Here is a 20,986-nt window from a genome sequence, read left to right on the forward strand (position 1 = left end):
TAACCTGTTGAGATGAATTAACAGCCCCTCTCACTCCAAGCCCCCTGTAAGACCGGAGAGGCTCCCCGTGGAGTTCAGGTCCTGCTTGGGATGTACATGAGCCTCCCAAATCACTGCTGTTTGCTATTATTATTTTGGCTCTCTTCGATTCCTGTTGGATTCCCCCTTGTTGCTGCTGGAGCTATCCCCATCTGTTGTCCTGGTGTCTGGGAAAGAAGGAGCACGTGGTGCTGCTGCAGGCTGGGTCAAAGCTCGGTGGAGCTGCTGCCTGAGCTGCCAGCAGGGGCTGCTGCTTCTGCTCCAGTTCTGCTGCTTCCCTCTGCTGAGCTGCCACAGGATTTGCCCACCCCCTTCTTCCCGCCAAACTGTGGGTTTGGGTCCTGTTTGTAGGACTGAATTATGACTAAAGTATCTCTTTTTGTTGTTTTCTAGCCAAAGGGTCACAGTGCTGTGTTTTCACCCATCCTCAGCCCTCCGGCAGCCCTGTGTTCTTGCCTGCTGTCCTTGGGTGCCACTCGTGGGGGACGGTGTGGGCAGTAGGTACCTGGTTCCTTTATGTGCAGAGTGTTTTGGGGGCTGGTGATGTCTGGAGGGAGGGGAGAGACCGGAGTCAGGTTAGGCAGAGCGATGGTGACTGAGATTATTGGGGTTGGGCTACCAGGAGGGAGCAGCATCTGGGCAAGGGGAAGCCAAAGAGTGACTACCAGGAGTCTGTGGCTCCTGGCCAAAGGTGATGGAGTCAATTCCTTCTCAGATGCAACAGCCACAGGCTGGGCTGTGGGCAGTTCAGCCCCTCACCTATGGTGTCGCCCTGGATGAGGTGACAGAAAAATCAGAGCTGCTGTCCTTGGGGATTTGCACAACTTGGCTGCACAAAGACCTGAACAGTCTGGGCTGGGGCTGCAGGAGGGACACTGCAGTCTGTACCCAGCCTGCAGAGTATTTTTGGGATGCAGATACTCACAGTACTCCCCTCAGCTCTCCAGAGCACCCTCTGTGTGCCTGAACCTTTTGTTTTTGAGAGCACACAAGCAGGATTTAGAGGGTTGCAGGGTCTGGGTTGAGCAGGGAAATGTCTGTGCAGGAGCTGTGGGAGCAGCATTACCAACCCCCTCCCAGCCTCGAGGCCAAGGGCAAACACGGATCTGTGCTTAGGGCCATGTTTGGCATACCAGATACTAGTTTGCTGCTCAGAGCTGTGATTTCCCTGTCCTTAGGACTGCCAGTGGTGTAGGAATGGAATTCACTGAGTGCCTTGTGGGCTCTAATGGTGTCAGAGGTGGCTGAGCTCTGATACCCAGCTTCAGGGAATGAGCAGGGCTCTCTTCTCAGGTTTGTGTGTCCCAGTCCTGGCTGAGATATTGTCTGAATTCTGCCCTTTTTCTGAAGAAAAAGTTGTTCCTGGGTCACCCTTGACAAACCTGCCAGAAATTTCCTGATTGCTCTGAGCAAGTCCAGAGGAGGCCACAGAGCTGCTCCAGGGCTGCAGCCCCTCTGCTCTGGATCCAGGCTGGGAGAGCTGGGGGTGTTCACCTGGAGAAGGATCCAGGGAGACATCAGAGCCAGAGACATCAGAGTGACAGGACAAGGGGAAATGGCTTCCCTGCCAGATGGGATATCGAGAAGGAATTCCTCCCTGTGAGGATGGTGAGGCACTGGCCCAGGCTGCCCAAAGAAGCTGTGGCTGCCCCATCCCTGAAAGTGTTCCAGGCTAGGTTGGACAGGGCTTGGAGCACCCTGGGATAGTGGAAGGTGTCCCTGCCCATACCAGGTGGAATTGGACGGGCTTTAAGATCTCTTCCAACCCAAACAATTCCATGATTCCATGACTCAGGGTGCTGTAGATGGGATTCTGGTTTAATGAGTGGAGATGCTAAAGGAGAACGAGTTGCTGGAGCTGCAGATAAACCAGCTGCAGGAACTTAGGGCTGGCTCAAGTGGCACATCCAGAGTTAGGGGGGGTCCAGAGAAGCCTTGTTTAATCCAATACTGTCCTCCTGCCTGTGGAACAGGGATACCCAGCTCAGAGGGTGCCAAAATACTGCTGATGTCTCAGTGACACCCTGAGAACGTAAGAAAATGGGCTTTGAATGAAGTTGCCTATTTGGGACTAAATATTTGATGTGCTCAGCGTGAACAAAATGGCTTTGTTCTGGCACGTTTTCCAGCTCTTCTCTTTCCCTTCCAGAGCACGATGTTCCTGGTGGGACTGTCGGGTGGGATCGCATCGGGGAAAAGCACGGTGGTGGCCATGCTGCGGGAGCTGGGCTGTGTCGTGATCGATGCCGATGTTATAGCCAGGCAGGGTGAGTTTTCCAGAGCTGGTCCTGCTCCCTGAGGTTCCCCTGACAACCGGGATCGCTGCGGGGAAGCGCTGACGGCAGAGGGTGCTCTGGGTACATCAGAGAAGGGTTTCCCTCCTGCTTCGAAGTCTGCGGGGCTGCAGAGCAGCTGCCCCGGGGGGGATTGGAAGTAGGATATATTTTTAATAAAGAAAAAAAGAAGATCGTGACCTAATAAACACTGTGGGGAGATTGTGCTCTGAGTTTCCATCCCCTGGTGTGTGATGCTTCCCAGCTTTGAAAGCCAACCTTGGGCAAAAATAAATGTGGTTCCCTGTAAAGTGGGATCCCCTGGCTAGTCTGATATGCCCCCTGAGCCCCAGGACACCTATCCTGTCACTCAGATACATTGGTGGCTGAAAGACAATGTCCCTCTGTGCTGGATGTTGTTTTTCTGGTTATACTGAGAAATCGGACCATAAAATTAATGTGCTCAAAAAACCCAAAAACAAACAAAAAAAAAACAAAAAGAAAACCTCCAGAGATCCCAGGTCAGGGGGAGTTTGGTCTGTGCTCCTGCACTGCACACCTGCCTCTTGCTGCTGTCCAAAGGTGCTGCTTAGGCTGGAGAAAAGACCTAGAGTCCCAGATCTGTTGACTCAGTAAGACCAGAGCAGACCTTGTTTTCCCTGATAACCTGTGAGATGTTAATCCTTTCACCCCACCAGGAAAACAAGGAGAGCAGAGGTTGCCCGGAGCAGCTGTGGCTGCCCCATCCCGGGAAGTGTCCCAGGCCAGGCTGGACAAGGCTTGGAGCAACCTGGGATAGTGGAAGGTGTCCCTGCCCATGGCAGGGGGTGGCACTGGATGAGCTTTTCCTCCAAACCACTCTGGGATTCTGAGGGCTGTGGATCCTGCATGCAGCAGGTTTGGGGTCTGCTGCTGAGCCATGGTGCAATGGTGTCATTTGGAAGTGCCTGAGCTTTTCTGTTTGGTGAAGAACTTACTGTGTAGCCACTCAAAGCTGTGATGCTTTAACATTTTATTGCACTGTAATTCCCCTGAAGGTGCAGGAAATTTGCTGGAGGTGCTAAAAGCCCTCAGAGACGGTAGGAAAACACTACAGATAGCCTGTGAAAGTTTTCTGCCAATCACTTTATTTTGTACCAATTCCTTTTTTATATGTGTTTGTTTACTATATGGATTTAACCCGTCCTGAAACTGCCTCCATGTGATATTCCATGGGAGGAAAGAATTGGTCTTAAAGACTTTTATGAGGTTGGCCTGAGGTTACAACCTGTGGCAATGTTCCTGGATTTGGGAGAGATGATTATCTGCGGTCTGTCCTTCACTGTGGTTACCCTCAGCTGGAGCTTAATTATGGTTTTATTGCTTCATCCCTTTTGTTGGTGATTTTTTTTTTGGTGGCTTTAAAGTTATACACTCCTGTAACGTCAGAGCCCCTGCAAGAGTTGATTTGGGATTGAGCTTTTAGAAGGTTTCTGTGTTCATTTTCCTGAAGAATTTAGTGATTGGTGTGAAAGACAGTAAAAAAACAAAACAACCATCTCAGCAGCATCCAGAGCCAAGTTGCAGCAGTGAGTATCCACATAGTGCTGAAGTTTTCAGCTGGTCCTTGTCCCTTTAGGATCTCCCTGCTCGATCCCTGGTGGGAATTGGCTCAGCCCAGCTCCTGCCCCAGCCTTGGCATGTGGCCATGTCCGTGTCTTCCTGCCTGCCCTGCTGACTTGTCATGATGAGCAGCAGCACGTGCCAGGAGGGTCGTGGTGCTGAATTAATGTCTGCAGGACTTTGATCTCCCGGGTGTCAGCCCTCAAAGGGACCTTGGGATGGCAGGGCTGTTCTGGCAGGAGCTGGTGGGCTGTGCAGATGTGGTGCCAGGACAGATGTGCTGGAAGCAGATGTGCTGCCAAGGGAGCATCAGCTCTGTTAGTTAATGAGCAAACCCCATCTGAGGGTGATTGCTGATGCAAACACCGACTGTGCTGTAAAACCAGCTCTCACCCCCGGCTGTTTGATGTTCTCAGTGGTACAGCCCCACTCCAAGGCCCATCAGCAGATCCTGCAGCACTTTGGCACCGAGATCCTCCTGGAGAACGGCGAGATAAATCGTGAGGCTCTCGGAAACATTATCTTCTCCCAGCCAGAGAAACGGCGGCTGCTGAACTCCATCACCCACCCTGAGATCCTGAAGGAGATGCTGAAGCAGGTCCTGAAGTACTTTATACTTGGTAAGAGGCCATGTCCAGCCTGTCAGGACTCCTGCTTGGGCAGGAGCCATCCCTGCTCCCTCTGCCTTTGGTTTGGATGTGGGGAGAGGGACACGGATAACAGAGAAAGGGAAGGGATGCTGAATGACAGCCTTTGTGCTCTGCCTTCGGTGGCCTTTGGTGTCAGTGTTTGGAGGATTCATTCCTGATTCACTCCTGCCTTTCACTGCTGCCCTTCACCGCTTTCCTCTGTGGTTTAAAGTGTATCTGTAGGGCCTCAGAGCAGCTTTGCTGAGATTACCCTCCGGATAATGTCACATTCCCAAAATGGCCAAATATCCCTCCCTGCCCCCAGCCTGCTCCAGCTTCAGTGCAAGCTGTGGAGCCCTTTGAGTGTCGATAAGGTGAGGAATGAGCTGACAGCTGTGGCTTCCAAAGTCCCGCGTTCCCCCGATAAATGGAACAAATGCAGCTGTCAGGCTGGGCTGGGGAAATGCCAGATAAGATCACCAGCTGTTCCGGAGGTCTCCGTGTAGACAGACGGATGCTTTAATAGAGTCAGTCTGGATTCGTGGTGCTTATCAGAGCTGAGCCCTGCGCGAGCTGAGCAGGCCAGGGTACCACGGGGCCAAGCTCTGCTGCAGGGTGAGGAGGAGGAAGTACAAAGGAAGCAACAGGCAGGAATGCCAGGAGCCAGAGATGGAGTCTTGAACTTGGGGCTGCAGGCTCAGGAGGCGGATGCTGTCCTGGCCCTCGGCGAGAGCGCTGCATGGCTTCAGCAGGCTGCTTTGTCCTCATTAGTCAGGATTTAATGATTTGGGATAGCTGGATGCTGTCTCTGAGGATCGCTGTGTAAGGAAAGCTCTGATCGATCAAATCAGAGGGCAGAGAGAAACCTCTCAGGGCAGAGATGCTGGTGGAATGGTGGCTCCTTGGATGACGATGTCTTTGTCAAGACTTTACTTGCTGTGGGCAGCTTGATTTTAGGGGGCTTATAAAGAGGGAACACCAACAAAACCTGAGGTGTCCCCATGACTGGGAGACACACAGGGGAGTGAAGTCCTGACTCAGAGCTTTCCCCTCACCTTCTCCCCCAGACTCAGCAGGGCATCTCCCACCTCCCCAAACACTGGCCAAGGGCAGAGGCACGGGGAGAACCAGGGGTACAATGATTGACTGTGACAAGCTCTGTTCCCTGTGGTGACAGAGGTTTTAAACCAAACTCAGCCAGTTTTGGTGAGGGTTCAACCCTTGGGCTGTTCCTGGAGGCTCCCCCCATGTTTCAATGTCACAGCTGCAGGAGGTCTGCAGTGATTTCCTTGCTCCCCTTGGAAAAATGGAGGTGTTTAGGCAAAGTTTTTCATAAAGGGAGGAAAGCTGAGCTGGGAAATGTTGGCTCAGATGGCTGCAGCCTGGTGAAGTCTTGGACAAGAAAGGAGTGGAGAGCAGATCCTGCTGTGGGTACTGCTTCCCAGGAGAGGCCAGCACAGTACATGGCTGCTGCTCTTGCCAGCCAGGCACTGCTGCTCTCATTTCAGCTCCTCATTTCAGCTCCTCATTATATTTCTGCAGTTTCACCTTTGGTCTGGAGCAGCCAGGTTAGGGTTGTTTTATTTTTTATTTCCTCTGGAAACTTGGACTGGAACCATTTCCTCCCTGTGAGGGAGGAGAGCCAGGAGGCTCTGCTCTGCTCTGCTGTAATCATGGAGCTGTAGAGCTCCTGCTTGTTTTGTGTTTCCTGGCCATGGCGTGTGTGCAGCATGAGGGATTTGTGAATGATGGTTAACGCTGTTCCCTTTTTTGGGGAATATTGCCATTTCCACAGGCTACCACTACGTGATCCTTGACATCCCTTTGCTCTTCGAGACACACGGATTGACCAGGTTTATGAAATACACAGTGTTGGTTTATTGGTAAGTTCTCTGGTAACCATGAGGACAGGGACAATGCCACATCTCTTGGAGGGGACCATTGTGTGCCTCCTTCATGTCTGGTGAAGGTTCAGATTCAGCTCTTGTGCAAAGCCCCTTGAGAGAAGTGACACCTCCCTTTATAGTGCATGAGAGCCTTTTTGAGCTTTCCCTGGAACCTGGCACCATCACAGAAGGGAAATCACTGCCTTTGAGCCTTCCACAACCCATGGTCTATCGGCCGGATTTGGGGCACTGTTACAGGCTGTGTAAATGCTTAGAACAGCCCAGGCAGTGGTGGCTCTGCTGATCCAAGTGAAGGCTAATTGTGTGAAATGACAGGGGGCACCTCTCTCATTCCCATTTTATCCCAGTGATTTCCCCTGGTGCCCGAGGAAGGCAGATCCCCCGTTCCCTCCCAACCCCAGCTCAGCCCCGTGCTCCACCCGACAGTGATCCCCCAACGCAGCTGGTGCGGCTGATGAAGAGGAACGGGTTGGGCGTGGCCGAGGCCGAAGCCCGGATCAGCTCCCAGCTGCCCCTGGACGAGAAGCGCAAGTGGGCGACGCACGTCATCGACAACTGCGGGGACCGGGAGAGCACCCGCCGGCAGGTGCTGCGCCTGCACGTCCACCTCGAGGATTCCCTGCATTTCCTCTGGGCACGGCTGGCGGTGGGCACGGCTGTGGCTGGGCTCGGAGGGCTGGTGTTCCTCCTCATCAGGCATTTCATCTCTTAATTCACCTTTTTTCTTAGTCAGGGAAGGGGCCTGAATTTCCCTGTTTGAAAAGGGCAGTGAAAGGCCACCTCTGTTAATGAGCTTTGCCAGCTGAATGCAGACAGCGGTATGAGGTGTCTCCTTGCACACTTCCCAAGGTGAACACAGCCAGAGGTTTTTTTCAGGCACATTCTCCCTGCTCAGGTTCTCGCCCACCAGCCGTGCCTGTGGGATGAGGCCCTTGTCCCCATGTACGTCTCTGTTGTGGGTCTTCAGTGAGCTGAGGCACTTTAATCTGGGACAATCTCACTTCAGTCGGGTACAATCTCACTTCATTGTCTTCCAGGACAATCCTTAGGGCTGGGTGCCTTCTCAGGACCTGTTACAGCCTCCAGTGTCCCCTGGGTGATTCCTCATAGTTCAGCCCTCCTAATCCAAATTTAGACTCGGGATTTCCCCTCTTTCACATTTATATAATGGAAACTTGTTAAATCAGCGAGGGCAAGGACAGCACCTCGTTCACATGGATCGGGTGTTCAGCTGGCTGCTCCTCCCCCCTGCCCTCTGTTTCTGTGGCCATCACTTGTGGGTCACCCTTGGCTTTGGATCCAAGGCTCTGATCCACCCTGTAGCAAGATGGACACCTGGGCTCTACCTCGTTCAAACTCATTTCCTGCTGTTTGAGCTTCCTTCTGCAGCAGTTCCCGGTGGGAGAGCTGAGCCTGGGCGAGGCGGGTGCTGGGTCTTCACTTTTGTTATAATAAAACACTGAACAGCAGCTGCTCCACATCCTGCGGCTGCTCCTGCGGCTCTCCCAGGTTGTTCCTATGCCGGGGCACGGCTGCACTCTGTAAAGTTCAGCACACGCAGGAAGAGCTGCCGGCCGCTCCTGCTTTTCCCAGTAAACATCCCTGAGCTGCTCCAGGAGCTGTTTGGAGCAGCAGCCCTGCCGTGACCTTCCTTGGGGGGGCGGGCCGTGGCTCAGTGTTGGCTCTGGGCACCCCACGGGGTGGGGCTGGCTTGCTGGGATTGATCCTGGAACTGCTGTGGTTCTCTGTGGCAAGCAAATTACCCCATTTCCTCTGGGGTACCCCTGTCCCCACTGCCACTGCTTGTCCCCACAGTTTGAGCCTGCCAGCCCCTGACAACTTCCCTGAACAGGGTGGTCCCTGGGATCCTCCAACATGCTCCCACCCTCCTGGCTGGCCTCGGTCCTGTGAGACACTGTCCTGCATGTCCCCCGTGCCATCCTTCAGGCACGGAGATCTTCCAAGGGTGTCCCCAGCCAGCTCGTGCCCTTTTTTGGGGCCAGGCACTCTTCCACCTCCATCCTCTCCATGCAGGTCCCATGTCTCACCCACCTGGAGAGAGAGACCTGGTGGTCCCTGTGCAGCCCCAGGGAGCATCCCCGAGCTGGAGCACCCACCTGGCTACCCTGATTCTTCCAGCTGTGCTGGGGTAGCCGTACTCGAGCGCTGACCCTTCCGTGCTCTAAACGCTCCGTAATTGCGCAGTGCCGCTGGAGTCCCTCGCAGCCAGCCATAAATCACGGCCGGAGCGGCATTTCTTGGCCGAGATAAGTGCCAGTTCCGTCTTCCTCCCGCCCGCCTCCGCGATAAATGGGGCCGGGGGTGGAAGGAGGGAGCGAGACGGGGCCGTAATCGCATTTGGCTCTTCGCTCCCGCCCGGCTGACGTTCGGCCGCCGCTAACGAGTTTAGCGGGGCCGAGGGAGCGAGCGGATATGGGGGCATGGTGAGGCACAGGGCTGCTGCCACGGCTGGGGGGATTGTGGTGTGGGGGCCCTGGGCCAAACTGAGGGCTGAGCCCGAGGGCTGTGGGCCCAGGTGTTGGCACACACGGGGGAAGGGCTCTGGAGCTTGGCTATGGAGCTGTGTCCGTGGTAGCTGTGTGGTGGCCATCCGTGGGAGCTGCCCCCGTACCTCCAGTCCCACTCCTGCCCATCCCACGCCCCAGCCAAACCCCCTCGGGGACAAGCCCATGGCCACCTGTAGCAGCGGCCGTGTGGCCGAGCCTCAGCCGTCCCCTGCCGGTGACAGATGGCTCAGCTCCCTGGGCTGGGTGGTATCGGCGATCAGCGGCCATGGAGGGGCCTGAAGGACACCCTGGCTGAGCCCCTGCGCTCGTGGCACAGGTGCTGCCCCTAGAGCCGTCTCCACATGGGCTCCCAAGGCCCCTGGAAGCTGATGGAGGATCGTGGGTGCTGCAGCACGGTCCCAGCCCCGGCACAGCCCCAGCCCCGGCCCCAGCTCGCCGCACGTCCCGCCATCGATCGCGGAGCAGCCGCCACCGTCACCGCGGGCCCGCGCCCACCGGGGCGGCTCGAGCAGAGCCGGGCCCGCGCCGCGAAGCCAAATATTTGACTGTGCAAATTGGCGGCCGGATCGATTCTGCTGCGGCTGGAGGGGCTCGTGACAGAGGGACACTCCTCCTGCTGCACCCCCTGCTCCTGCACCCCCTTACGAACCGGAGCAGCCCTGCATGGAGCACTTCCTTCCCCAGTGCACCCCCTTGCTGGGGCACTACCTCGCTGCAGCACCCCTTCCTCAGGGCATCCCCTTCCCCAGGCACCCCATTCCTGAAACCTCCCTTTCTTGGAGCTCTATCTCTGGAGCATCCCCTCCATAGTGTCCCCCCCTCCACAGTGCACCCCCTCCCTGGGTTAGTCCCTTCCTCAGAGCACCCCTTCCCTGGTGTACCCCATTCCTGGAGCGCACTCCTCCCGCTGGGGCAGGGTGTGGAGGCAGATGTCTCCCCACGAGGCTGCAGGTACAGCATGATGTCCCCCCATGGGGCATGTCCCCAGGTGTGAACTGGGTGGGCACCTCAATACCCACAAAGGGGAACAGGCCGGGGGAACCTAGTGTGGTGTTGCTACATGGCACTGGTGTCACCAGTGTCACTGCATGGCATCTCTTGTCACAGGTGTCACTATCATTGCATGGCCCCCGGGGTGTGGCACAGTGTCCGTGTTACTGCACACCTCCCTGGGGTGTCACACAGTGTCACCATGGCTGCACAGCCCCACTCGTGTCACACGGAGCTGCTGCACAGCCCTGCGGTGTTGCACAGCTCCTCTGTTGCTCCCTGCAGTGTCACATGGTGTCACTGTCACCGCGCAGTGCACAGGGTGTCACTGTCACTGTGGGGCCGCCGGGTGCCACGCAGTGTCACTGCAGCTCCCGTGGATTGTCACACAGAGTCACCATCAGTGCCTGGTGCTGGGGCTGTCACACAATGCTATGTCACTACGTGGCCCAGGGGGTGTCATCCACTGTCACCGTCACTGCCGGACCACAGTGTATCACCCAGTGTCACTGTCACTGCATGGCTCACGAGGTGTCACCCACTGTCACCGTCACTGCACTGCCTGGGGTGCCACACACCGTCACCATGCAGGATCCTCCCCAGTGGCACCCCCTGCACACACCATCGCTGGCACCCACTTGTCACTGCGGACCCTCTCCGGGTCACACCCCGTCCCCACCAGCCGTGGGGCACCCCGCGACAGCACTGCTGACCCCAGCAGCCCAAATCCCAGCTACTCTCACTCCATGTCCCCCTAGGGGGACGCGTCCCCGATCCCGTCCCCTCCGTCAGCCAAGCGGCCGTCACCTCCCGGCACTCACCGCTGCCGCTAATTAACTGCCGGTGTTGGCAGCCCTTAATTGCCGCGCGGTAGGAGGGTGACGGGCCCCGCCGTGTCCGTAATGAGAGGCGGCGTGACGGGGACAGGGACTGGGGATGTGCCACCCACACCTCACCCTCCCCCCTGCTTGCGGCCGGGCTCCCCCCGCTGGGCAAGGGACGCTGCCTGGTGCTGGGCTGGGACATACGAGGATATTGTTGGCCCCGGGGCCAGGGCTGACCTGGCCAGCTAGCCAGCCCCTGGGTCAGCTGGCTGACCACCAGCCAACTGCACAGCTAACAAGTAGACAGAGACCTGGGCAGGCAGCCTGACTGGTGGTCTACTGGCCAGCCAGGCAACCAACCCCCCAGCCAGCCAGCCAGCCAGGCCACCCCCCAGCCATCTACCTATCCAGCCAACCGGCTGGGTGTCCAGCCAGCTCGCTCACTGCCTGTGAGCCATTTGGCTACCAACCACCCAGCTCACCAACCAGCCATCCAGTTGTCCTTCAAGGCCACCAGTTGGCCCTCCCTGCCCACACCACAGCTGAATGTCCCCCTCTCACGGCCCCTTCCAGAGTCCATCCTGAGGACACAGTTGGGATTTGGGGGACAGCATCCAAACTCATTGGGACAGCCTGCAAATGGCCACTCCCTCCCCAGGTTCGTCATCATGGGTCGACACTGGGCTCATCAGTTGTGTCCAGCTCTGTCTTAATTCCAGCTGAGCCACTCCTGGGATGAGCAAGTGTGGGGGGCACAATGTACCTGTCCCCTTGGCCAAGCGTGGTCCTCTATGGGCAGTGTCTGCCACAATGCCAGGTGGGGAAACTGAGGCATGGCACAGTGCCAGCTCCACAAGCCCCCTGCCCTGGCCCGGCTATCCTCGCCCTTCCCCAAATCCTGCTCCATGAGTTCCGCAGCGAGCGGAAGGTGGGGGAGCACAGCCACCCCCTGGCCAAACCTGTGCCCCTGGAGCATTGATTGTCCCCCTCCCTGCTGCCGGCGTCCCCAGCATGGCCCACCCACCCCCTCACCGCACTGCCAAAGCAAACAGCCCAGGGCTCGGCCGCCATCGATTCTGCGGGAGCTGCTGTTTGCTTAACCTTTGCAGAGGAGCGGCGGGCGTCGAGCAGAGCCGCAGCCACCGCCACAACAACTGCAGCCACCGCTGCCACTGGTGTCACCACAACCACTGCAGCCACTGCCACAACAACTGCAGCCACCATTGCTACCGCAGCCACTGCAGCCCTGCAACCACTGCAGCCACCACAGCCACTACTGCCACCAACATCACTACAGCTACCACTGCCACCACAGCCACTACTGCCACTGCAGCCAGTGCAGCCACCACAGCTGCTACTGCCACCACCATCACCACAGCTACCACTGCTACCACAGCCACTGCAGCCACCACAGCCACTGCAGCCCTGCAATCACTGCAGCCACTACAGCTGCTACTGCCACCAGCATCACTGCAGCCACCATTGCTACCACAACCACCACAGCCACTGTAGCCACTGCAGCCACCACAGCCACTGTTGTCACCACCATCACTGCAGTCACCACCACAACCACTGCAGCTGTGACAGCCACTTTTGTCACCACTGCGGCCACCACTGCAACAGCCACAGCCACTGCTGCCACCACTGCCACCACAGCCACTGTGGCTGCCACCACTGCCACCACAGCCACTGTGGCTGCCACCACTAACACTGGAGTCACTGCTGTCACTGGAATCACTGCTGCCATTGCTGTTATCACAACCACCACAACCACGGCAGCCACCGCTGCTGCCACCTCCCACCTTTGTGCCTTTCCCAACTCCTGCACTCCCAAATGTGGCCCTTTGGAGCTTTGCCGATCCATTCCCTGTGCCCAGGTGGATGGAGCTGGTTTGAGGGGCTGCACTGCACCCCCTCCCCATGCAGGGCTTGGGGACAGGGAGAACCTCAGGGGCTCCATCCAATGTCACCTAAGGTGTTGTACCCTGCCATACAGTGTTGCTGTTCCACAGCAGTGTTGAGACTTTCCTGGCTCTGCACCTGGCTGTAGGGCCAAAGCGTGGGGACATGGTAGCTGAGGGTGGCAGCCTTGCCATGGGGACAGGGTGGCTCAGAGTAATGCAGTGGCCTGGGGTGGTGGCTATCCAAGGGGACACAATGTCCTGTGGAAACAAGGTGACCTGGGGCTGTGTACCCACCACGAGGATGCAGTAGCCAGGACCAGGGATGTCCCCTTACCCTCCAGGTGAGATGATGCAAGCAGTGTGGGCCTGTCCTCCCTCTGTGTCCCTGCCATGGCCACCCTGTCCCCACGCAAAGCCCCCTGCCCACCCGGGCCATCCCTGTGCTGATGGTGACTCACTCAGCCCGTGACCTCGTGAGGCGTATTTTTAGGCGCTTGTTAAAACAGAAAGATAATGAGGAATAGGGGGCTGTGGAGGGCGGGGGGGGGGGGGGGGGGGGGCGGGAATGGTGACAAAAATGATGGAGGAAAGAACCAGGGAAACAGCTGGTGACATAATGGTGGCAACCTTGACGGGGGGATATGGTGCTGGCAGCACCCCCACCCCAAAATACTCTCCCCCTCCCAGCCTTGTAAAGCCCCCAGGAATAATTGCCTCCTTAAAGGCAGCTAATTGATTTATGCTCACTGATTAAAACCTCTGCAGGAGCTGGGGGACATGCGGGGGCGATCGATGGCTGTCAAACGTCCCCTTGGTCCCCCCTCTTTTGGGGCGGGGGTGGGGCTTGTCCCCCGCGTGTCCCCTGGGGTTTGGGGCCATTGCACAGCCTTGAAGGGGATGAGGGGTTGACCCTATGTACCTCACAGGTGCCGCCGAGGTTGATGCCACCCCGGTGTTGTCACCCGGGGCCACTGAACGGCTGTGGCGGGCGGCACTGGGAGCGGCCCCGGGCCCCTCTACTGTGTGTCCGTGTCCCCCTCCCCCGTCCCCGCGTCCTTCGCTCACCCCCGGCGCTGGCGGCGCCTGTCACTTGCCATCGCGTCCTGCTGTCCCCGCCGAGGCTGATGGAGATGGCAGGCGACGGAGCGGGCGCAGCCGCGTGTCCCCATGTCATGAGCCCGCCGGTGCTCAGCCCGCGGGGATGGCTCTTGCGCGTAGCCCGGCCATGCCCGCGGCGGCACCTGCGGCTGCCCCGTTGTCACTGTGGCCTTTGCCACCAGCGGTGACTTCCCATCCCACGGACCCACGGTTGACCGCGATGAATGCTTGGACACGAGGGTGCCACCTGGGCTGTCCCGAAGTGTGGTCCCTCGTGGGAGGGGAAACTGAGGCAGGGAGTAGGGGCGGGCCCTGGGGACCAACCCCCGTGGGTGTTCTTCTGTGGGGACACAGGTGACGGGTTCTAGGGGTGTCCCCAGCTCCACGGGGTCGCTAGGAGTGCTCGGGATCTGGCGTGGGGACAGGGCGCGGCTCGGGTGACCACGCGGGGCCGGGGTCACTGAGGGATGCCGTGCGCTTGGAGCAGGGGGGGGGTCAGCGGGGCCGATCCCACCTCCCTGCCTCAGTTTCCCTCCCTCGGATAGGAGGGGTGGGGCGGGGGGCGTTCTCATAGGCGTGGTTAACATAGACAGAGGCGTGTCGGGGGTGGATGGGCGTGGTTAATGGGCGTGTCCGGCGGGGTGGGCGTGGCCCGTGCGGCGCGGGGCGCACCGGAGCCAGTGGAGCGCAGCGGAGCCGCCGCTGCCGCCAGCCCGAGCCCCCCCGCCGCTGCCGCCGCCGCCGCCGCCGCCCTGCTCCCCCCCGCCGGCACCATTCCTTCCCCCGGGCGCCAGCGCGCCCCGGCCGGGCGGCGGCTCAGCCTGGGCCGGAAAACTTTGCTGGCGGCCGCGGCGGGGGTGGTGATGGTGCTGGTGCTGGTGGTGCTCATCCCGGTGCTGGTGAGCTCCGCCGGTACCGACGGCCGGTACGAGATGCTGGGCACTTGCCGGATGGTCTGCGAGCCCTACGGCCCCGCCGCCCCCCCGCAACCGGCCGAGCGCGGCCCCCTCCCGCCGCCCTCCACCCTGGTGCAAGGTCCCCAAGGCAAACCGGGGAGACCGGGAAAACCGGGACCACCGGGACCGCCCGGAGAACCGGGACCGCCGGGGCCGGTGGGGGCGAGGGGTGAAGCAGGAAGACCGGGACCCCCGGGATTACCGGGACCGGGAGCTACGGGTGCGGTGAGCGCGGCCACCTACAGCACGGTGCCGCGGGTCGCCTTCTACGCCGGCCTCAAGAACCCCCACGAGGGCTACGAGGTCCTCAAGTTCGACGACGTGGTCACTAACCTGGGCAACAGCTACGACGCCGCCTCAGGCAAGTTCACCTGCGCCATCCCCGGCACCTACTTCTTCACCTACCACGTCCTCATGCGCGGCGGCGACGGCACCAGCATGTGGGCCGACCTCTGCAAGAACGGGCAGGTAAGGGCTGCCCATCCCGGCTCCCTCTGCGGGAACGGGAGCTCTGCTGTCCCCAGGCACGGGAGAAGGGCTATGGGTGCTTTATGGGGGTACCCCGGCCTTTTCCTGGCCTCAGCGATGCACCCTCTGGGTGTTCCATCCTTCTCCTGGCCCCAGGAATGCACCTCCAGGTTGCCACATCCTCTCCGTGTTGATGATGGACTGCGGGTGCTTTCCCAGGGGCCCCGTCCTTTTCCCGGCCCCAGCGATGCAATCCCTGGGTGCTCCACCCTTCTCCTGGCCCCAGGGATGCACCCCCAGGGTGCCACATCCTTCTTCCATTGCTGATGACGGGCTCTGGGTGCTTCCCCAGAGTCCTCATCCTTTTCCCACCCCCAGAGATGCATCCCCAGGGTGTCATATCCTTCTCCCAGTGGCAATGATGGGCTCTGGGTTCATCCCTGGCATGCCACATCCTTCTCCCAGACACTGACATGCACCCCCGGAGTGCTTTATTCTTCTCCCAGTGCTGAAGATAGGCTCTGAGTGCACCCTCAGAATGCCCTATCCTTTTCCTATCCCCAGAGATGTACCCCCAGGATGCTCTGCCCCTCTCTCCGTGACAATGATGGGATTTGGGTGCATTTCCAGGGTGCCACATCCTTCTCCTGAGCACAGAGGTGTAACCCCAGGGTGTCCTGTTCTCCTCTCAGTGACATGATGGATGCTGGGTGCACCCCCAAGAGGCTCTGTCCTGCTCCCATCTCTGGAGCTGCATCCTCAGCATCCCCCATCCTTCTCTCAGTGCTGGAGATACTCCCCCAGGATGCTCCATCCTTCTCCCAGTGGCAATGATGGGCTCTGGATGCGCCCCCGGGGTGCCCCCTGCCCTGAAGGAGCACCCCTGGAGTTCCTTGTCCTTCTTCCACGGACACTACAGGGCTCCGGGTGCACCCCTGGGGTGTCCCATCCTCCTCCTCCTCCTCCCATTCCCAGACGATGCACTGTGTGCCCTGTCCCTCTCCCAGTGGAGAGACTGTCCCTCTCCCAGTCACCATCCACCCTGACGTGTCCCCAGGGGCTCCCTCATCTCTTTGCTTAGCCACGGAGATGTTCCTTGGGGTGCCATGTGGTGCCTTGGGGCACCCCAACAGCGTCCCCGGGGTGCCCCCTTCGCTCCCCCCTCCCCGGCCATGCCATTGTCCCCGGGGGGACAGTTCTCCTCCGCAGGGACAGGGGCCACGGTGGCCTCGAGGGGGGCAGTGCCTCCCCCGCTTTTGGGGGACTGCGCCCGCAGCCCGGAGCCAGCTCTGCTGCTGCTGCTGGGTCAGGACGGGCTGCATGGGAGCACCGCGGGGAACACACGCCCCGAGGGTGGCTCCATCCTTCCCCCTCCCCGCTCCCGCATCTCCCCGACCCCATCCCGCTGGAAACCCCAGTGCCAGGACTCAGCCTCGCCATTCACAAGCTTTTCGGGTGCCCCTTTTCCACGCCGTGTCCTCCTCCCGGCCACGACTCGAGGGACCAGATGTGGCTGTGACCCCCGGGATGTCACCGAGCTCAGTTCCCCTGGATGTCACCTCAGCCGGCATTCCCGCGGGATCCATCCGTTCTGCTCCTGCTTCCCATCCTTATCTCGCGCATCACAACCCGCGGTGCATCCTTGTCCTCAGGATGCAGGACCTCGAATTAACCCAAAACTGAGTTATCACCCCAGAAACTGCCGGGCTGTGAGGCAGGGAATGGGAGCCTTGTCGCGGCCCCCGCGTTTCACCCCTCGGCTCAGAGCCCTTCGGAGCGGGAGCGCAGCAGGAGCCATTCGGCAGCTTTTCCCCATCCAAACAGTTCAATTTTCTTTCATTTGGATTATTTTTAACCACCCCTGTCGTCCAGCCCTAAATTTTGGGGGTCTCCAGCACCACTGGCTCTTTCTCCCAAGCAGCATCCATGTAACTCTGGACTGAGCACCCCAAAAACTCACTTCAACCCTTTTACCTCCCCCTAAATATTTTTAGGGACCACCCCAAACCTTCCTACCCCCCCAGCTCTGCAGGGCATCGACATTTCTGGATGAATTTCCAGAAGCTATGGAGCCCTTGTCAAGAGGAGCTGCGCTTGGGTGGGCGATGCAACTTAATTAACTGCTTGTTAATTACTATCAAGGCATTGCTGCATCGATATCTATAAAGAAGTTCCCCCCCCCCCCCAAATGCCCCAAATAATTAAAAAATGGGGTTATTTAGGGAGTTGCTGCCAAAAATCTCTCGTCCCTGGCATGTTGTGGGGTTCCCAGCAGATAAAGGTCGATCCTGGCATCTTCAGAGCTAGTCAGAACTTGGGGGGGCCCCCTCTGACTCCAAAAATCCCCTGGGTGCTGCCGGTTTGGGGGCCGCACATCACCGTCGGGTCGGGGCTGGAGATAATGAGAGCCAGGGGAGCTGCTGCTAGTGGTTAATTAGCATTAATTATTATTTGTATATTTTATTAGCGGGTAGCTGAGGCAGGGGCAGCGGGAGGGGCGAGGACGGGGGTGGATGGACTGATTGACTGATTGATTGATTGATGGATGGACGGACAGACAGACGGATGGCCAGGGCTGGTACCAGGTGGCTTTGGGGGTCCCTATGCTGTAGGAGGGCCACCCACAGCTCAGGGAGGGTCACAGCGCCAGGGGATTGTTGGGGACAGTCCCCAGGGGTACGCAAAGACCTGCTGGGGGTTCTGGGGACACCCACTGCCCTGCCTGAGGGTCGGGGGGGAGATCTGCTGCTGTGCCCAGGGGGAGTCTGTGGGGGGGGCACCCACGGCTGCACCCAGGGGTGCTGGGAGGGCACCCAGGGCTGTGCCTGAGGATCCTGAGGAGCGCCTGCCACTGTGTTTGGGCGTCTCGAGAGACAGCTGCTGCCACAACTCGGGGGTGCTGGGCCATGGTGGTACGTGGGACACATGGTGTCCCCGAGGCCCCAAGTGTCACTGCACATGGCACCACCCCACTGTCCCCTGTCTGCCTGAAAGCTCTTGGGTATAGCCACCTTGGGGACCACTCTAGAGTGTCCCCAGAACCGGGGACACCCCCGTATTGTCACTGGGGTCAGGGACAGCAACTGTAGCAGAATCCAGGCTGGGGCCATACCACCCCCATGGCTCCCACCTCCCGGCTGTACCAGGGGGAAACTGAGGCACAGAGCAGGACAGAGGAGTGAGGCCATCGCAGGGGGCCGTGGTGGCAGCCCCCCTCCTGTGCCACTGCGGTGCCGGGAGCGGCTCAGCCCGGGCCCAGCGCTACCATTTATCTTCCCTGGTTAGCGAGGGCTGGCGGGCCCGCGGTGACGAGGCGGCTCCCTAACGAGGGAAGACGGATGGCACCGGGCAGCTCCAGCTGTGGCGGGGGGGAAGATGGTGAGAGCCCCGCGCCAAATGGCTTTTCCTGGTTCTCCTTCCTCACAGTTTCTTCTTTCGCTCCTCTTCCTCAGCAAAACCCCAGGAGAGGCAGCGTCCCCTGGAGATTGGGGCGCTGTGACTGACCGGGATTCAGGGTTCCCCCACCGGGAATGGGGACCCTCGATGTTGCAGGGTAGACACAGGGTGACTTTTAACAGGGTGAGTGTTGCTGGTGGCATGAGGGACGCGGCTGCGTGGGCGCGAGCAAGTCCTAAGGGATCACCAGCCTGGCCGTCAGTAGGTTCTAGAGTTAGCAGCATCTGACCCCCGTATCGCAGGCTGCCGGTGGGCTCGGGGAGGTGCAGCTGGGGGGGGGAGTGGTCCCCTGGGACTCCTGTCCTGGGAGCAAAGAACAGCACTGCATGGGGACAGCCGTGCTTCTTCCACCGCTCCGGGACACCGCAGCCGCTCTCCGGTGCCTGCCCGCCCTGCGCGAGCTAATTAAGAGCCGATTCTCGTCGATTGTAATTAGTGGCACCTTCTCCCGGCGCAGCGCTTCTGCATTTCACTTGGGATTTCACCAGCCGCCTTGTCACTGTCACCCAGCGCCGCGATCTCCCCGCGAGGCGTCGGCGGAGATTTGATTACCCGAAGAATTCTGCAGCGGCAGCGGGTTCCAGCCACGGAACCGCTTCTCCGGGCAGTGACGGCTCCTCTGGCTTTGCCGGCACTCAGGAAACCTTTATGGGGGGAGCATCCTGCCCGCAGTGGGTGCGGGTCCGTGTGACGACGGATTTGAATTCAGCCCTCTCCACACGCTGACGGTCCCTATGCAGCTCCTGGGAAGGGCTGCGGGATGCACTGGGTTCAGTGGTTTGGTTTGCGGCTGGGCTGGGAGATGGTGTCCTGTGTCCCAGGCATTGTCCTGTACCCAAACCCAGAGACGAGGTCCTGTGTCTGAGCTGGGGTCCCATGACGAAGCTGTGGTCCCACATCCGAGCTGGGAGCTGGGGTCCTGTATCTGAGACAGGGTCCCACATGGGACTCTGGAGCTGGGGTCCTGTATCCAAATCCAGAGTCAAGGTCCTGTGTGGGAGCCGTAGTCCCACGTCTGAATGTGGAGCTGCGGTCCCTTGTTGGAGCCGTGGTCCCCATGGTCCTGTATCCAAACCTGGATTTGGGGTTCCGTGTCAGAGCTGCGGTCCTGTATCAGAACAGGGTCCTGTGTCTGGGCTGCAGTTCTGCATGTGAATCTAGCCCCGCAGTCACATGTCTGTGCCATGGTCCCCCACCCAAACCCAGAGCCGTAGTCCCGTGTCTGTGCGCGCCGGGTCATGGAGAGGCTCTGGGCGGTGCTCGGAGAAGCCGCCTCCACCCGAGACCCTCCACCCGAGACCCACTCACCCGCGGTGGGGGATCCAGTGCACCCCACGCTACACCGGGGCGGGGGGATCTGATGTGTGTGAGGCGAGACTCTGCGTGTCCAGTGGGATCCGCGGGCCGAGGCGTGCCCTGAGCCGGTCCCGCGGTGTCTCCTGGGCAGGTCCGGGCCAGCGCCATCGCGCAAGACGCCGACCAGAACTACGACTACGCCAGCAACAGCGTCATCCTGCACCTGGACGCGGGGGACGAGGTCTTCATCAAGCTGGACGGGGGCAAAGCCCACGGCGGCAACAACAACAAGTACAGCACCTTCTCCGGCTTCATCATCTACTCGGACTGAGCCCGGAGCCGCGGCACTGCCCCCGGCACCCCCCGCACCCGCCCAGCCCCACGGCACCGCCCCGGCGTCCCCCGCAGTGACCCCCCAGCCCCACGGCATCCCCGTGACGTGGTTTGGTTCCCTGCTGTCCCCCAGCTCCCCTCGCTCCTGCCCAGCTCCACGGCAACCCCGCCACAGTCCGGCCCGCGGATTCCCCCCTCCCCGCGCTCCCGGCTGCCTTCGGTGCCCAGAATCCCCCTTTTCCCGTGAGCTCACACCAAGGCTGCCATTCGAGGGCTTGGGGCTGTGAAGGGTTGGGATGGCAAGAGGCTGGGGGTGCCCTCAGGGCTGCCCCACGGCACCCCCATCCCCGGCTGTGCCCTCCTTGTCCCGTCCCTGCTCTGTGCCCGCCCCGGGGCAATGCCGGGGGTCTCGGGGGGTTCCGGCTGTACAGACGCGCAGTGTCCGCACGGCCCTGCACCGGGGGGCTGTTCTGGGGCGGGGGGAGCCGCCGTCCTGCCCCCCCCCACCGGGGTGACAACATGGTAAAGCAGAGCTGTGATCTCTCCCCGTTTGCTGTGTGTGTGCCCTATGTCCCCCACCCTGGGGACAAGGTCTTTCTGCCACGACCACCACCCCCCCACCCCAACCGCCCTTGGTTTATCAAATCAGCCCGGCCATGAGAGGCTCCCTGTCCCTCCACCAC

At 59.8% G+C, this 20,986-nt stretch overlaps 2 protein-coding genes across 2 annotated transcripts; both read left to right on the top strand.

The window, feature by feature from the left end:
- Positions 1–2,188: 2,188 nt before the first annotated feature.
- DCAKD (dephospho-CoA kinase domain containing) lies at positions 2,189–7,162 on the top strand. Its single transcript, XM_062508160.1, has 4 exons — positions 2,189–2,306; positions 4,331–4,534; positions 6,339–6,426; positions 6,877–7,162. The coding sequence occupies exons 1-4, from the start codon at positions 2,195–2,197 to the stop codon at positions 7,160–7,162; spliced, it is 690 nt and encodes a 229-aa protein (XP_062364144.1). The 5' UTR covers positions 2,189–2,194.
- A 7,495-nt stretch (positions 7,163–14,657) lies between these two features.
- On the top strand, positions 14,658–20,301 carry C1QL1 (complement C1q like 1). The gene is made up of 2 exons (XM_062508145.1): positions 14,658–15,218; positions 20,122–20,301. Exons 1-2 carry the CDS (start codon positions 14,658–14,660, stop codon positions 20,299–20,301), a joined length of 741 nt encoding a protein of 246 aa, XP_062364129.1.
- Positions 20,302–20,986: the final 685 nt, after the last annotated feature.

The sequence above is a fragment of the Cinclus cinclus genome, chromosome 24 (genome assembly GCF_963662255.1).
Source record: "Cinclus cinclus chromosome 24, bCinCin1.1, whole genome shotgun sequence".
NCBI lineage: Eukaryota > Metazoa > Chordata > Aves > Passeriformes > Cinclidae > Cinclus > Cinclus cinclus.

Excerpts from the sequence above, each read along its gene's own strand:
- DCAKD (XM_062508160.1), top strand. The coding sequence starts at position 2,195 with ATGTTCCTGGTGGGACTGTCGGGTGGGATCGCATCGGGGAAAAGCACG. Across the intron at positions 4,535-6,338 it reads CCTGAAGTACTTTATACTTG|GCTACCACTACGTGATCCTT; the intron begins GTAAGAGGCCAT and ends CCATTTCCACAG. Across the intron at positions 6,427-6,876 it reads TACACAGTGTTGGTTTATTG|TGATCCCCCAACGCAGCTGG; the intron begins GTAAGTTCTCTG and ends TCCACCCGACAG.
- C1QL1 (XM_062508145.1), top strand. The coding sequence starts at position 14,658 with ATGGTGCTGGTGCTGGTGGTGCTCATCCCGGTGCTGGTGAGCTCCGCC. Across the intron at positions 15,219-20,121 it reads ACCTCTGCAAGAACGGGCAG|GTCCGGGCCAGCGCCATCGC; the intron begins GTAAGGGCTGCC and ends TCTCCTGGGCAG.